Here is a 15836-nt window from a genome sequence, read left to right as displayed (position 1 = left end):
GTAGTCTTTGAAAGACACAAACAGAATTCTATTAAAGGAATGACGTGACCGAAGGGCTCCAAAAATTCTAAGCAAATTTGGAAAATCATTGAGGACAGATCTGTTCCGCTTCCTAACAGCTTGCCAGACTTCTTGGTCCATCCCAAAAATGAGGCTGATCTGGCTTGCTTCTTATCTGAAGAACTCCTAGTCAATGCTCCATAAAATTGTCATACCCAGAGAGTTCAAAGAACACAGTTCGGTTAAATCATCAAACCCAGCTCTGGACACAAATGAGTTGCAAGCTGATCACGAAGGCGGCGACATCAGGATTGTACTGCACTGTATACAAACAGATGTTGACTGTGTCGTTGTGTCAACACAAGACACTGATCTTCTGTTAGTGGAACACTACGACAAAATGCATTGCAGCAAGTTGTGGATGAAGGTTGGAATATCAAAAAAACCCAAACGCATTCCTCAAGCAGACAGAGAAACAGTACTCTCCTGCCATGCACAGACAGTCAGTGATACTGTTTCCTATATTGTTGGGAACAGCAAGAAAACTGCTTGGACAATATTCATGGAGAAACGTACTGCCAAGAAACTGGAGGAAGGATGATCTACAGAATGATCGTTTCAGCAGAAAAGTTCATCTGCAACATGTACAATTTATCTGATGAGGACGGCTGCGACAAGGGCCGAGTGATATTGTTCTCCAAGTGTCGACACCAGAGGCACTGCTCCCAGCAAGCAATGCACTGCGCTGCACTCAAAGAGCTCACTTGCAAGTTATGGAGTGTAGGCAGGCAAACTGCAACAATTCCACACTACACTCACTAGAGAAGATGGGTTGGACCAAACATAATGAAGAAATGTTACCCAAGCTAATGCCACTAGAGCCAATCCTTGACAGCTGTGCAGAAACTGTAACCTGTGTATGTATCAAAAAGTGCATATCACAACACTGTAGCTGCAGAAATATCACATTGGCATGCACTGGGGCCTATAAATGCAAGGGGTGTGTCGGCACATGTAGGAACAGTTAAATTATACTTGTCTAGCAATGTGCAAGATATACAGTAACTCTTTGCAGTAGAATAAAAATAGAAAATTTACTAATTTTTCAAATTTTACATAAATTTTGAGTTCTAATTTAGGTGGTGAAATATTCAAAATTCAGCTTGGTAATTATTTTCAGATTCAGCACATTCAGATTATGAAAAATAATTTGCTTATCTGCTTTTCCCCAAAAATGCCTCTTACATTTTATTTTATAGAAAATGTGTCCAGTCTATCAGAAAAAACTCTCTTGAAATTCTGATTGCAAAAACCCAAACTTGCAGCATTAATTCACACTACTTATATTTATCCACAGGATTTTTTTTCCCACTGAAATTGTTAACTTTAAAAAACTGACATGATACAAATGCCTTCTTCTGTTTAAAAGCCCTTTCACCTGCTTCCCGGCGGAAAAGTGAGACCACACAATACCTGGGGCAGGCTGAACGCAATGCTGCCTGGAACAACAGACGGATGGGTTCTCAACGTGAAAATGTATCTGTGGTTTGGAGAAGTCCTCACAACTACATGCCTAGAAGAGAAAGAGCAGCATTTTATTTTGATTCCAATGTTATGAGAAATCATGTGTAACAATTCTTAGATTTCATTCAATTTCTGTGATGGAAAAACTAAGGCGCCATCCTGCAACACACTGTAAACAGGAGGATGTCTGTGCAGAAGTGCACTGAAGTCACTGACTTCAATCAGGCTCCACATGGGTGAGGGCCCCTTTGAGACTGAGGAAAGGAAATCTGCACAACACTTTCAAAAGATGAGCCTGGGAGCTTAAATTCATCAGTCTGCTAGACACTAAAAATGTGGACTGAATAGAGACGCTGGATTTGTGGCTTATTACAACAATGTATAACAAGGGAGGGCAAACTTACTGACCTGCCGAGCTGAATATGACAATCTTCAGACATCCGAGAGACAGGGCACATCTGCCGGGGGTGGGGGCTTTGGCCCCTCGGGAGGTGCCTGCCAGGGCTTGGGGTTTCAGCCCTGCTCCTGCTGAAGCCCCAAGCCCCAGCATGCGTGCCCCAGATGGCTGAAGCCCCAAGACTCCCCTCCCCACCAGGCAGAAGCCCCTGCCTCACCAACTTGCAGCAAGGCAGAGGTTCCGAGCTCCCCACTTCCCCTGTCTTGTAGGTGGAAAATGTGGAGGGCTCCACGAGCTGCATTTTAACTGTAAAAGCTGAACCATTGTTTGGCCACCCTGATCTACAACCCACTAACCACCACTCTCAACTGCCTTCTCCCACTCCCAGGACTGGAGGGGTGTTAATGCGCCACTCCACCGAGAACGGTCTCTTGAAATATGTGTTAACTACTCGGATTTAGCTGTGACACTACCTTTCCCAGACCTGAAGAAGAGCTCTGTGTAGCTCAAAAGTCTCTCTCTCCCCTCCCTCCAATGAAAGATATTACTTCAGCCACCTTGTCACCAGAGACAAGTGGGTACCTGCTTACAGTGAAGGGGCACAATTTAAAGGTTCACCTCCCTCCCCCACGATAACTTGAGTCACCCTCAGTGGCCCCTCCCTGCAGCTCCCAGCTTTTTGCTGCTGCCTCTCCCCATGCCACAGCTCACCAGCTCCAGGAGCTGCCAACACAGGGAGGGGGATTGGCCAGCAAACCCTTGCAGAAATCTCAGAGCGAGGGAACGTGGTGCCCCCATGAGGTGCCTCTGCTTATCACGCTAAAGCTCCCTGACCTCAATTATGTTTAATGTCAACTTATTCTTACAGTAACTTTTGTGTAAGCATCCATATACTGTCATTCATTGATAGCATCCATGATTTAATTAGCCTTTTAAAATAAGGAACCGTAGTACTTAACCACTGGCACAGCTTGGCAAGAAACGATTCCAAAACGCACTGTAAAAGCTTTAGCACTATAAATGGAACAATTTCCCCACTTTATTCCTACACTTTAGCCAGTAAAAGGTGATAAAATGGTCATCTGGAGATATTTAAATGGCATAAGCAGCTTTTAGTTTGAATTTGATAAAACAGCAAAGCATCCAAGATTAAAACCATTTTTTAAAACCATAAGAATTTTAGCGATCCCTTGTGGAACTTTCTCCAAGAGAAGGAGGGTGTCCCAAAGAATAGAAGTGTTTCCTCCTCACACCCTTCACACCCACCAGGCCATTGTCATGTCCTCCCTGAAGCTGGCTATCTGCTTTTTGCACGTTTATTGTTTTTTAAATGATTTGGGATCCCCCCAGGATGTAACGTACAACAGAAATGTAAGTTATTATCGCTGTCTATTAGTAAATACTTGGTAAAGTGCTTTGAGATCCTGTGATCCAATGCACTACATCAGTGCAAAGATGAGACTCGTGCTAACTTCTACAGATGTCAAAACTAAAGGCATTGGAGAGGAAGTGACTTGTCCGAAGTTGTCACAGTGAATCAGCTGGGAACAGATCCAAAGTCTGATTCCCAGTCCCATGTCTGAAGGTGATTTCATGAAGGAATCTGAATATCAAATCCACATATATGTGCACATGAAAATGTGAACATTAAAAGGAAGCCACTTATAAGCTATACATCCAATAAATTCTCCCTTACAGTTAATCAAGCCTAGAACAGAACGGTAAATACTGATTTTAAAAGAACAGAAGAGGACAGGTGATTATTGTCATATGCACTTTACTGCAAGGCAGCAGTATGGATGGCCTGGCTAAGTTTATCTGCAGTGCAGCAAGATTACCATAGCCTACAGCTCTGATTTGATACTGAAATACTTCTTTACACTTCCGGTGTATATACTTTAAAGAGCAATCTGCAGTTTCTTTCCATAACCAACATACACGCTAATTTCTATGTAAACCTTAATTCTACAAAACAAGCAACCTTCTCAGGATTATTTATATAGCAGAATGTCCAGGGCTTTTTTGGTTACAACACATCTACAGTTGTTGTTTCCTGCATACTTTCATAACTCATAGAAGGTTACAACCAAGCGGTTACTATTACTTACACACAGCCATAAGTGAACACAGTTAGCTCTTACAGGTCTAACGCTTAGGCTCTACCATTATTTAATTCAGGAAACCTTAGGAGAAGGTGCTAGTTTTTAAAATGCAAGAGGCAAGGATTTCAGATTAAACACTCACAGTTCGGCATCGCATTTTTTGCAATGCCATGTCACTTCATTACTAGCATCTGCTTGAAAAAGCAGGACATGCGTAAGTCCATGGGGCCGATGCTTAAATACAAAAAGGAAGCTTACAAGAAATGGAAATTTGGACAGATGACTAGGGAGGAGTATAAAAATATTGCTAGAGCATGCAGGGGTGTACTCTGGAAGGTCAAGGCACAACTGGAGTTGCAGCTAGCAAGGGATGTGATGGGTAACAAGAAGGGTTTTTATAGGTATGTCAGCAACAAGAAAGTGGTCAGGGAAAGTGTGGGCCCCTTACTGAATGGGGGAGGCAACCTAGTGACAGAGGATGTGGAAAAAGCTGAAGTACTCAATGCTTTTTTGCCTTGGTCTTCACAGACAATGTCAGCTCCCAGACTGCTGCAATGGGCAGCACAGTATGGGGAGGAGGTGAGCAGCCCTCAGTCATTAAAGACCAGATTAAGGACTATTTAGAAAATATGGACATGCACAAATCCATGGGGCTGGACGCACTGCATCCGAGAGTGCTGAGGGAGTTGGTTGATGTGATTGCAGAGCCATTGGCCATTATCTTTGAAAACTAATGATGACCGGGGGAGGCACCAGATGACTGGAAAAAGGCAAATACAGTGCTCATATTTTAAAATGGGAAGAAGGAGAATCTGGGGAACTACAGACCAGTCAGACTCACCTCAATCCCTGAAAAAGTCCTGGAGAAGGTCCTCAAGGAATCCATTCTGAAGCACTTGGAGAAGAGGAAGGTGATCAGGAATAATTAACATGGATTCACCCAGGGCAAGTCATGCCTGACCAACCTGATTCCCTTCTATGATGAGATAACTGGCAAAGCTTTTGATATGGTTTTCCACAGTATTCTTGCCAGCAAGTTATAAAAGTATGGGCTGGATGAATGGACTATAAGGTGAATAGAAACCTGGCTAGATCGTCGGGCTCAATGGGTAGTGATCAATGGCTCCATGTCTAGTTGGCAGCCGGTATCAAGCAGAGTGCCCCAGCGGCTGGTCCTTGGCCGGTTTTGCTCAACATCTTTATTAATGATCTGGATGATGGGATTAATTTCACTCTCAGCAAGTTCGTGGATGACACTAAGCTGGAGGGAGAGGTTGATACGATGGAGAGTAAGGATCAGGTCCAGAGTGAACTAGACAAATTGGAGGATTGGGACAAAAGAAATCTGATGAGGTTCAACAAGGACAAATGCAGAGTTCTGCACTTAGGGAAGAAGAATTCCATGCACCGCTACAGGCTCAGAACCAATTGCCTAAGCAGCAGTTCTGCAGAAAAGGATCTGGGGATTACAGTGGACAAGAAGCTGGATATGAGTCAGCAGTGTGTCCTTGTTGCCAAGAAGGCCAATGACATATTGGGCTGTATTAGTAGGAGCACTGCCAGCAGATCGAGGGAAGTGATTACTCCCCTTTATTTGGCACTGGTGAGGCCACATCTGGAATACTGTGTCCAGTTTTGGGGCCCACCACTACAGAAAGGATGTGGACAGATTGGAGAGAGTCCAGCAGAGGGCAACAAAAATGATTAGGAGACTGGGGCATATGACTAACAAGAAGAGGCTGAGGGAACTGGGGGCATTTAATCTGCAGAAGAGAAGACTGGGGGGGGGGGATTTGGTAGCAGCCTTCAGCTACCTGAAGGGGGGTTCCAAAGAGGATGGAGCTCGGCTGTTCTCAGTGGTGGCAGATGACAGAACAAGGAGTAATGGTCTCAAGTTGCAGTGGGGGAGGTTTAGGTTGGATATTAGGAAAAACTTTTTCATTAGAAGGGTGGTAAAGCACTGGAAGGGGTTAGCTAGGGAGGCGGTGAAATCTTCTTCCTTAGAGGTTTTTAAGGTCTGGCTTGACAAAGCCCTGGCTGGGATGATTTAGTTGGGGTTGGCCCTGCCTTGAGCCGGGGGGTGGACTAGATGTTTTCCTGAGGTCTCTTCCAACCCTAATCTTACATAATTCTATGACAACCTACCAACAAATATCTGTCTGTTGTATAGTGTTCATTACCGCAATAGCTGAGTGCCTCAGTCTTTTTAAGATATCAACACCCCTGTAAAGGACTGCAGCATTATCCTCATTTCACAGGTTGGGAACTTAGGCACAAAGCAGCTCAGTGGTTTAACGGAGTACCCACAGGAAGTCTGTGAAAGAGATAGAAACACCTGGATCTCCCAAGAGACCAGCTACCACCATAACCACTGGACTATACTTCCTCTTTGAATCTCTCACACTGCACCAAAACTGCACCAAAACCTCAACTAGACAATATTTTGGAGCAGTTCTCTGAAGTCATCTGGAGAGATGTTTTTCCTGACACACTTTCTCCCCAGAGGTTGGGCAACTGGCCACTGCAAACCTGCTGTTAATTACTTCTTAATACCATTCATAGGGTTTGCCACTTCACCCAGGGCTCCACCTCCTGCTCACAGTTTAGCTTGTATTAGCACAATTGCAAAAGCCATTAAAAAAAAATTCACAATCCAATTCAAGTAGAGGCAGTTGCTAGAGGGCTGGGACAGCTCCTTCTGTGACAGGAGCTCTCCATGGTAGAGAAGAACTAAACAAACCTGGAGAAATTGACTAGCTCACAGCACACGGTCAGACAGACAAGACTTGAAATGTGTGCACCCCTGGACAAAGGAAGTCAGAAGCACCACTATAAGCATTTTCTCTGAGTGACAGCCCCCTTTTAATGATGTAGGTATGAACCTACATCCCATCTCCTATCATTTAGTGGGCAGGAGGGGCTTCCATCCCTGACTCATATAGCTGTAACTGTCAAGTTTTCAGGTGATTCTGTCCCCCCCGCTTGTACATATCTGTTAGTGATAAGCACATACGCCGGTGAACAGAAACTACTCCTGAGGGAATTCTGTGCCAAAAAATTAAATATTCTGAGCACAATATTTTAAAATTCTGCAAATTTTAATTGTCAAAATAACACAATATAATCACACCATTTTCAATTATTTGCTGACAAGTATTTTGAAATAAATTAACAAAATCATTGAAAATGGTGTGATTGTATTGTTACTGTGCTTCTGAGTTATTTTGACAATTAAAATATGCAAAACTTTGCAGAACTTTTTAATTGTTTGGTGCAGAATTCCCTCCAGAGTACCAGGGTTCTGGGAGGCGCAATCAGGGTGTGGGCAGCTCGGTGGGGGTCTGGGTGCAGGGGGGAATCTGGATCCACAAGGGCTCGGTGCAGTGGGTACAGGACTCTGCAGGGGAGTCCGGGTGAAGGTGGTTGGGGGGGAGTGGGGCTCGGTGGGGCGGGGGTCAGGGTGCAGCTGGTTGCGGCTCAGTGGGGTAGGGGTCCGGATATGGGGGGCGCCTGAGGCAGGGGGCGAGGCTCGACGGGGTGGGGGTTTGGGAGGCTCGTGGGGGGGGTTCTGGGGCTCCGTGGAGGGGGGTCTGGGTGTGCGGATGGAGTGGGGTCGCTGTACAGGGAGCTGCTCCTGTCAGCCCAACCCTGTGCATCCAGACCCCCGGCACCCGAACTCCACACACACACCTGAAAACCCCTCCCTCGAGCCACGCCCCAACCCAGACACAACTACCACCACTCCTGTGGTGCAGGGCTTCCTGCAGCCAGGGGACATTTCTGGGGCTTGATCTGATCCAGCCCTGGCTACTCCATTTAGGGATGGGGGGCAGGGGGAACTCTGTCTCCATCTCCTCCCCCTCATCACCACCTGGAACTAATGTCCCTGCGTGGCCAGGGCATCCCCAGACTCCCCTCCCCACAGTGATTTACCTCTCCCCCTCGGGTGCTGAACAGATGCATCTATGCCACCGAGATGCTGAGGAAGGGTAAGTGATTACTGGTGCAGCTTCTCTTTGCTTTCTCACAGAAACCATTTTCTACAAAGAAGCAAAGGGAATCTGCGGGAGTGGGGGTGGCATTCTTCTGCTGCAATGTAGTTGTGCAGAATTTCCCCAGGAGCAAGAAACAGTGCACCACAGTGGTATAATTTAAAACAGTTTGGTAGCACAATATATAAAAGCCCTGTACATATTATGGCCCAATACACATCACTTCAGCAATGAGTATCACCATTATTATTTCTTCTGTGCAGTACAATAGAGGAAGATGCATTACAGAAAAGGAAGACAGCCTTTATCCTGCTGGAAAGATGGTAGGAATCAAAATATTAAAGGAGTATTTTTTTTAAGACTGATATGAAAAATACTGTTTTTCTTCAAGGCCTCTCGTTTCACATTTTCCTGCACCATCAGAGCAGCACCAGGTGGCCATGTTGCGAAGAGAAGCCTTAGACAAAAACTGTGTAGGTTCTGATGCTGAAGCAGCTACAGCAGGCTAAACTGAAAGGAGCCCTGTTAGCATTTGTTCTCAGACAGAAATTCAGTAATGGAGGAAACAACACAATAACCTAGAAATACTTGTTCCTAAACATCAGGCAATGGAAGCAGCTAATCTTGCATTTGATATATTGAAATTTAAGTAGACATGAATACAGTCTTCATAAGTGTCTAAAGTGATAATTTCAACAGGAGTGTATAAAATTAAAATGGATCTATATTACAGTGCTCTTCTACAGCATGTTTTCCATCGGGGGATCAAACAGTTCATCAGACTCCATTCTCCACTGCAAGTTATCCAGGCATTATTCCCATTTTACAGAGGGCAAGACAAGGCACACTGCAGTGAAAGGACTTGCACATGGTTACACAGCAAGACAGTGGCAAAACGATGACTAAAATTCCAGAGTGCCAGCATCCAGTCCCCAGAGCTCTAACTCTCAAAGACATAAGTGAACATTAATGTACCAGCTGGAAGTCTCAAGACAGCTCATTCACATTTTTCATTTGGCAGACTAGTGCAATACAAAATGCGGCAAGCAGTAAGACTTGTTTTTCTAACAAAAAGTACTGCACTGTTTTCCTGGAAGTACGAGTGGAAGGACAAACAGGGTGAGGAATGACGACTGCTGACAAAGTTGCTCCAGGGCAGCAGGAAAAGGTCAGGCTGGTAGTGGTAGAAGGGCCATGGCAGATAGTGCCTGAGCTGCAGGAGGTGTTTAAGTCAGCAGACAGCTGGGGGCTCTAGAACATCAGTAGCCACATAAACAGTGGTTAGAGGCACTCTTACTCTCATGTAGCCAGAGAGAGAAAATGTAGTAGAAAGAGAGAGCCTGAGACAAGAGGCCTGGTATGAGGCCTGAGCTAAAGTAGTGGGCAAGTTTTGCTGATATAAAGCAAAGTTAACAAAAGGCAGGCTGTGAGCAAAAGGCAGGCCCTGCTATAAAACATGCCTACTTGCAAGTTCACAGAAGCCGGCAAGAACAGGGCTGGTATTGCAAAAAAAACATTCCTAAGTAGTACTAGGCACAGTAAACTCATGCAAACACATTCCAAAAGGGTGGTACCAGAACACTCAATACCAAGTCTAGTGTGTGTACACACACCCATACCCACAGATAACGAGCACAGACTGACCCCTCCTAAAGATGAGGTCAGGATGACAGTGTGATGGATAGAGATGTTTTGATCACACCAACACGTGCAAGGTAATGGGTGGTAACAAAACATGTCAGGGGCAGTAACTAACTACATAAGAGGGGCAATACATAACTTGGATGTACTGGTGTACAAAATGGAGTCTCAGAGAGTGCATCTTTGGCCAGCCTAGGGGGCAGTGGAAAGTCTCGCCACTGACTGAGCTGAGTCCATTGTCATGGGCATAGACATCTTAGTATCCCCCAGAGTCTGCCGGGTGCTATTACTGTGCTTCATCGACAATAAACCTGACCAAGTGCCTTTGCTACTAATGGGTCTGTAGTTATTGGACTGCTCAATCGGAGCCTCCTGTATGGGCTATATGACCAGAGCCAGTGCAGCATGCAGAGAGAACACACACGCAGCCAACATCTGACAACAGCAAGCATGATCGGGAACCAGAGATCTATGAAGAAAACAGCATGTTCCACTGAAAACGCCAATTATTAACTATAGGAATCACTACAGCTTTAAATCTGACTTTCATGAACAGATTCTCAAGATGAGCCCTGCCTGTCACAGGTTGGCTGGCCCTTTAGGGTAGCTGTGCTCAGCCACACTTGGGACAGATTAGCTGGCCCCCCCATCAGGACCAGCTGGGTTATTTCCAAGTAGTTCTGACCCCTTTTAAAGAGAACAGAACCACACAGAGTCAGCAGGTTTCTGTGGAAGGCCCTGAGCAAAGGCCTGCAAGAGATTGTGAGGGGACTCTATGGGAGAAGCCTAGAAGTCAGGGCTCTATCTCAGAGCCAAAGGAAATAACTGTGTCAGAGGACTCCGGGAAAGTAGTCGGGGAGTCAGGGCTCTCTGACACAGCCAGAGAGGGACTGAAAGGTAACCCAGAAGGGACTGGGAACTGAACCGAAGAGCAGGCTGAAGAGGATCCTAAGTGGGGCAAAAGTATTTTTGGTTTGGTCTAGACTTTTGTTACCCTGAAAGGGGACAGAAACGAGAATGACGCAACCACAGGATTGAGCCATGTGAACCCTAGGAGAGACCAAAAACCCCGAGGAGCAGGAAATTGAAACAGGGAGTATCTGCAGTGCCACACTTGGCCACCAGGGAGCACTATAGAGCAGGCACACCCCGTGACACTGGCCATACAAAATGTACAGTGATTCACTGATTTCAAAGGGAGTTAGGCACCTAACATGCTTAGGCACTTTTGTAAATCACACTAGGTTATTTATAGACAGCCATCCTGCAGCAAAAAAACTTCAGGACCAGATTTGAAAGAGAAACCACTGAGCTTCAGTTCATCTGCAAATTTGACACCATCAGCTCAGGATTAAAAAAAGACTGTGAATGGCTAGCCAACTACAAAAGCAGTTTCTCCTCCCTTGGTGATCACACCTCAGCTGCTAGAAGAGGGCCTCATCCTCCCTGATTGAACTAACCTCTGTAGTAAGAGGCGGCCCTGACATATAAACCTTGGTATCAAGGCCCAGTATGAGGCCTAAGGCCTGAACTAAAGTAATGGTCAAGACTTTGCTAACATAAAGCAAAGTTAAGCTGTGAGCGAGAGGCAGGCCCACCTCTCAGAAGCCGGCAAGAAAAGGCTGATGCTGCAAAAAGAGACATACCTAAAAGGTATTGGACACCAGATATCAGAACATTAGCATACTTGTACACTCCATACAGATAACAAGGAACAGGCTGACCCATCCCAATGACAGGGCCAAAAGGGTAATATGATGGATAGAGTTGTTTTGTTTGAACCAATATGTACAAGGTGAGAGGTGGCACCTTGCTACGTAGAGGGGTTGTACCTTGCTACGTCAGGAGTGATGTGTAACTTGTTTCTACCTGTGCATAAGAATGCATCCCTGGGGCGGTGTCTTTGTCCAGCCTAGTGGGCAGCGGAAAGTCCTGCCACTGACTGAGCTGAGTCCATTGCCAGGGAGCACATAAGCACTGGCTAGCGGCACCTTAGACTTGTTTGCCAGGGAGCTGGAGACTGTGTTTCTCTTCGACAATAAACCTGGCCGACGTGCCTTTGTACCTTACTACAGTCTGTGGTCACGGGGGGTTCTCTCAGGGTCTGCTGTGTCAGCTATCTGCACAGAGCTGGGCAGCACACAGAGGGAACACACACACATGCAACCGATTGATATCAACATTGAACAGAGCAGAGCACCACATCGGTAGCATCTGACAACAACCTCGTTATCTCTAGCCTGATTCTTGCTTGCGTATTTGTACCTGCCTCTGGAAATTTCCACTACATGCATCCAACAAAGTATTCACCCATGAAAGTTCATGCTCCAATATGTCTGTTAGTCTATAAAGTGCCACAGGACTCTGCCACTTTATACAGATTCAGACTAACACAGCTACACCTCTGATACTTGACACTAGGTGTGTATCTGCATCTTCAGGCACCTAAATACCTTTGAACATCTAGCCCAGCAACAGTGAAGTCACTAAGTACAATTAATACTTCCTTAAATGCAAAATGTTTTAACAAACATATTTCTTACGTATCCAGCATAATTTATTATTTAGTTAAATAAAAATAATTTTTTTTACATTTTTAACTGAATTCCAATTTCCATCCAAATGCAGTTTGACAAAAATCCTGCATAAGAAATCATCATCCAGTAAACAAGAAATGCATCATCCACTGTTTTCTAACAATGGAAAAATTAAGCATATGGATAAATATATGTTAATTATATAATTGCTTCAATGAATGCATATAGATACAGTGTATCCCTGTGACTAGCCAAAAAAGTACCAAATTTAATGTAAGAGCTATATTTGGTTGCAAATCAATATGTTTTAATGGTTACCAACCAATAAGAATTAACCTCTCTTGAGGAAACAATACAAAAATCAATTATTTAAATTGTGTTTTCCTGCTTAAAATCACTCTGAGATAATCAATCCACCCCATTGCACACACAAAAAAATCCTATACGTTAAAAGTACATTAAGGTTGCAAAAGAAAGCTCTCACAAATAGGAAGAAAATCCCACACTCAAGGTTGTCCCGAGCACTACACACATGCACACGCATGCGCACGCACACACACTGCTCAGGACAACCTTGAATGTGTGATTTCCTTACTACTTGTGAGTAGTAAGTATAGTGCATATGTATGCTTCATTAGGTTCACATTTTTGAACTGCAAAATATTTTGCAATCTCAAAAACTGAGATCATGTCTAGCAACTGTATAGGTGGGGCTAAGAGGACAAGGAGGCAAACATTTAAATCTCCTCAAACTGAATTTTATGGACTAGCCTAGTAACAAAAGTTTCCTGTAGATAAAAATGACATGTTTTCTGCTTCCATGCATTACACTTAAAAAAGACTTAACTGAAATACTCTAAATATGCATCCATGCAAAGAAGGCCTGCTCTTTGTCCAAGCATGGCCCCTACCTTATTCTCATCTTTGGGGATAAAGCCACACCCTCACTTTTAACCTCAAAGCCACATTCACATTCTCAAAGAAGAGAGATACAAGTAACTCAGGCAGGGTGAGTTCTGGGAACAAGTCAGTTTCAGAAATTTAGCTGACTGCTTCCAGGTCTAAAATGACACTCTCTCTAGGTCTTGTTAGACAGAAGAATAACAGTGGATACTTACAAGCCAGCCTGGAAGTCCTTCTCATTCACCACAGCACAATTGCTTAATGACAGTTCATCTGTAGGACATCTTGCTGCTTGCATAGACTATTGGAGGTGACACAAACGAGCAGAAAAAAAAAAATCAGTAATGAGCCACAAGAAAATACAAGCATCTTTTTTTAATAAACTATGCATTTCTTAAACTTTATTAATTAAATGAAATGCAAATTGGTTCCTTGAGATCACATTAGCATTGATGTGCCATTTGGATGCATAGTTTGCCATCAGTGGCAAAAAGCACCTTTCTACATTTACAGTTTCTAAGGCACTTACACAGCTTCTCTCTAAAATAAGTCTGCAGTTGATTATAGCCTCCTAAGTCCCAGTATATGAGAGAGACAAGGCAAGTGAGGTAATATCTTTATTTGGAACAACTTTTCTGTTGGTGAAACAGACATGCTTTCTAGTTTCACAGAGCTCTTCTTCAGTAATCCGAAGAAATCACAGAAGTTGGTCCAATTAAAGATATTACCATCTTATCCTTGTTTCTTTCTTTAAAGCAGACATTGCCACATTCTACACCCTGAAACCTCTAGTTCTGACAACTGCAGTACACTCTACAGAAGACTGCCCTAGGCTCAACTGGTAAAGAATATATCTGCTTGGCACTATTACACCATATTTCATCATATTTATTTCTGAGGTGTTGGCAGGAAAATGTAAAACTCTACACTGTTTGGGATTCTAATACCTGAATATCCACCCCTCTCCTACTGTGCCACGAAAGGTTTAAGATTGTGCAGTGGAAAAAGATTATGGTTCAATGAATAGTTCTGATGTTTTCAACCAAGCCAGAGACCAAAATGGGTGAATTTTATTAACTGAAAGTTACTGGGAAACTTCTCTTTATAATTTCACAGAGTTTAAGGCCAGACAGGACCATTAGATTATACAGTCTGACCTTCTGCATACACAGGTCATTAAATTTCACCCAGATACCATTATATTGACGCCAAGGATTTTAGTCTCCCGAGGACTGAAATAATAGAATCATAGAATATTAGGGTTGGGAGAGACCTCAGGAGGTCATTCAGTCTAATCCCCTGCTCAAAGCATGACCAACACCAACTAAATCATCCCAGTCAAGGCTTTATTAAGCCAGGCCTTAAAAACCTCTAAGGATGGAGATTCCACCATCTCCCAAGGTAACCTATTCTAGTGAAACAGTGATTCCTAATATCCAAACTAGACCTCCCCCACTGCAACTTGAGATCATTGCTTCTTGTTCTGTCATCTGCCACCACTGAGAACAGTCTAGATCCATCCTCTTTGGAAGCCCCCTTCAGGTAGTTGAAGGCTGCTATCAAATCCCCCCTCACTCTTCTCTTCTGCAGACTAAATAATCCCAGTTCCCTTAGCCTCTCCTCATAAATCATGTGACCTGGCCCCCTAATCATTTTCATTTTCCTCTGCTGGACTCTCTCCAATTTGTCCACACCCTTTCTGTAGTGGGGGGGAGGGCGGAGAAACTGGACACAGTACTCCAGATGTGATATCACTTCCCTTGATCTGATATATGGAGATATATCTATCTCATAGAACTGGAAGACACCCTGCAAGGTCATCGAGTCCAGCCCCCTAGCAGGACCAAGTATTGATTTTGCCCCAGATCCCTAAGTGGCCCCCTCAAGGATTGAATGCACAACCCTGGGTTTAACAGGCCAATGCTCAAACCACTGAGCTATCCCTCCCACTAGAAACGCTCCTACTAATACAGCCCAAAATGCCATTGACCTTCTTGGCAACAAGGGCACACTGCTGACTCATATCCAGCTTCTTGTCCACTGTAATTCCCAGGTCCTTTTCAGCAAAACTGCTGCTTAGCCCATCGGTTCCCAGGCTGTAGCAGCGTATGGGATTCTTTCTTCCTAAGTGCAGGAGTCTGCAATTGTCCTTGTTGAACCTCATCAGATTTCTTTTGACTCAATCCTCCAATTTGTCTAGGTCACTCTGGACCCTATCCCTACCCTCCAGCATATCTACCTGTCCCCCTAGCTTAGCATTATCCGCAAACTTGCTGAGGGTGCAATCCATCTCATCATCCAGATCATTAATGAAGATGTTGAACAAATCTGACCCCTGGGGCACTCCGCTTGATACCAGCTGCCAAATAGACATCGAGCCGTTGGTCACTACCTGTTGAGCCCGACAATCTAGCCAGCTTTCTATCCACCTTATAGTCCATTCATCCAATCCATACTTTTTTAATCTGGGCGGGGGGGAGGGATAACTCAGTGGTTTCGGGGTCCCTTCCAGTTCTGTGAGATAGGTATATCTTCATATAAGAATACTGTGGGAAACTGTATCAAAGGCTTTGCTAAAGTCAAGATATATCCACCATCTTCCCCATATCCACAGTGCCAGTTATCTCATTGTAGAAGGCAATCAAGTTGGTCAGGCAGGACTTGCTCTTGGTGAATCCATGCTGACTGTTCCTGATCACCCTCCTCTCCTCCAAGTGCTTCAAAATGGATTCCTTGAGTA

At 44.4% G+C, this 15836-nt stretch overlaps 1 protein-coding gene across 2 annotated transcripts in view; it reads right to left on the bottom strand.

The window, feature by feature from the left end:
- The window catches only part of NSF (N-ethylmaleimide sensitive factor, vesicle fusing ATPase), a 155258-nt gene that overhangs the window by 126317 nt on the left and 13105 nt on the right, over nt 1-15836 (bottom strand). For both annotated transcript variants that reach the window (XM_050934943.1, XM_050934944.1), the window contains exons 2-3: nt 13312-13397; nt 1474-1573 (exon numbers count right to left, since the gene is read on the bottom strand). In XM_050934943.1, coding sequence (XP_050790900.1) covers nt 1474-1573; nt 13312-13397 — 186 coding nt within the window. The remainder of the gene's footprint in view (nt 1-1473; nt 1574-13311; nt 13398-15836) is intronic.

The sequence above is a fragment of the Gopherus flavomarginatus genome, chromosome 25 (assembly GCF_025201925.1).
Source record: "Gopherus flavomarginatus isolate rGopFla2 chromosome 25, rGopFla2.mat.asm, whole genome shotgun sequence".
Lineage (NCBI taxonomy): Eukaryota > Metazoa > Chordata > Testudines > Testudinidae > Gopherus > Gopherus flavomarginatus.
The sequence above is the reverse complement of the archived record's forward strand: the minus strand, read 5'-3'. Positions and strand labels throughout refer to the sequence as shown.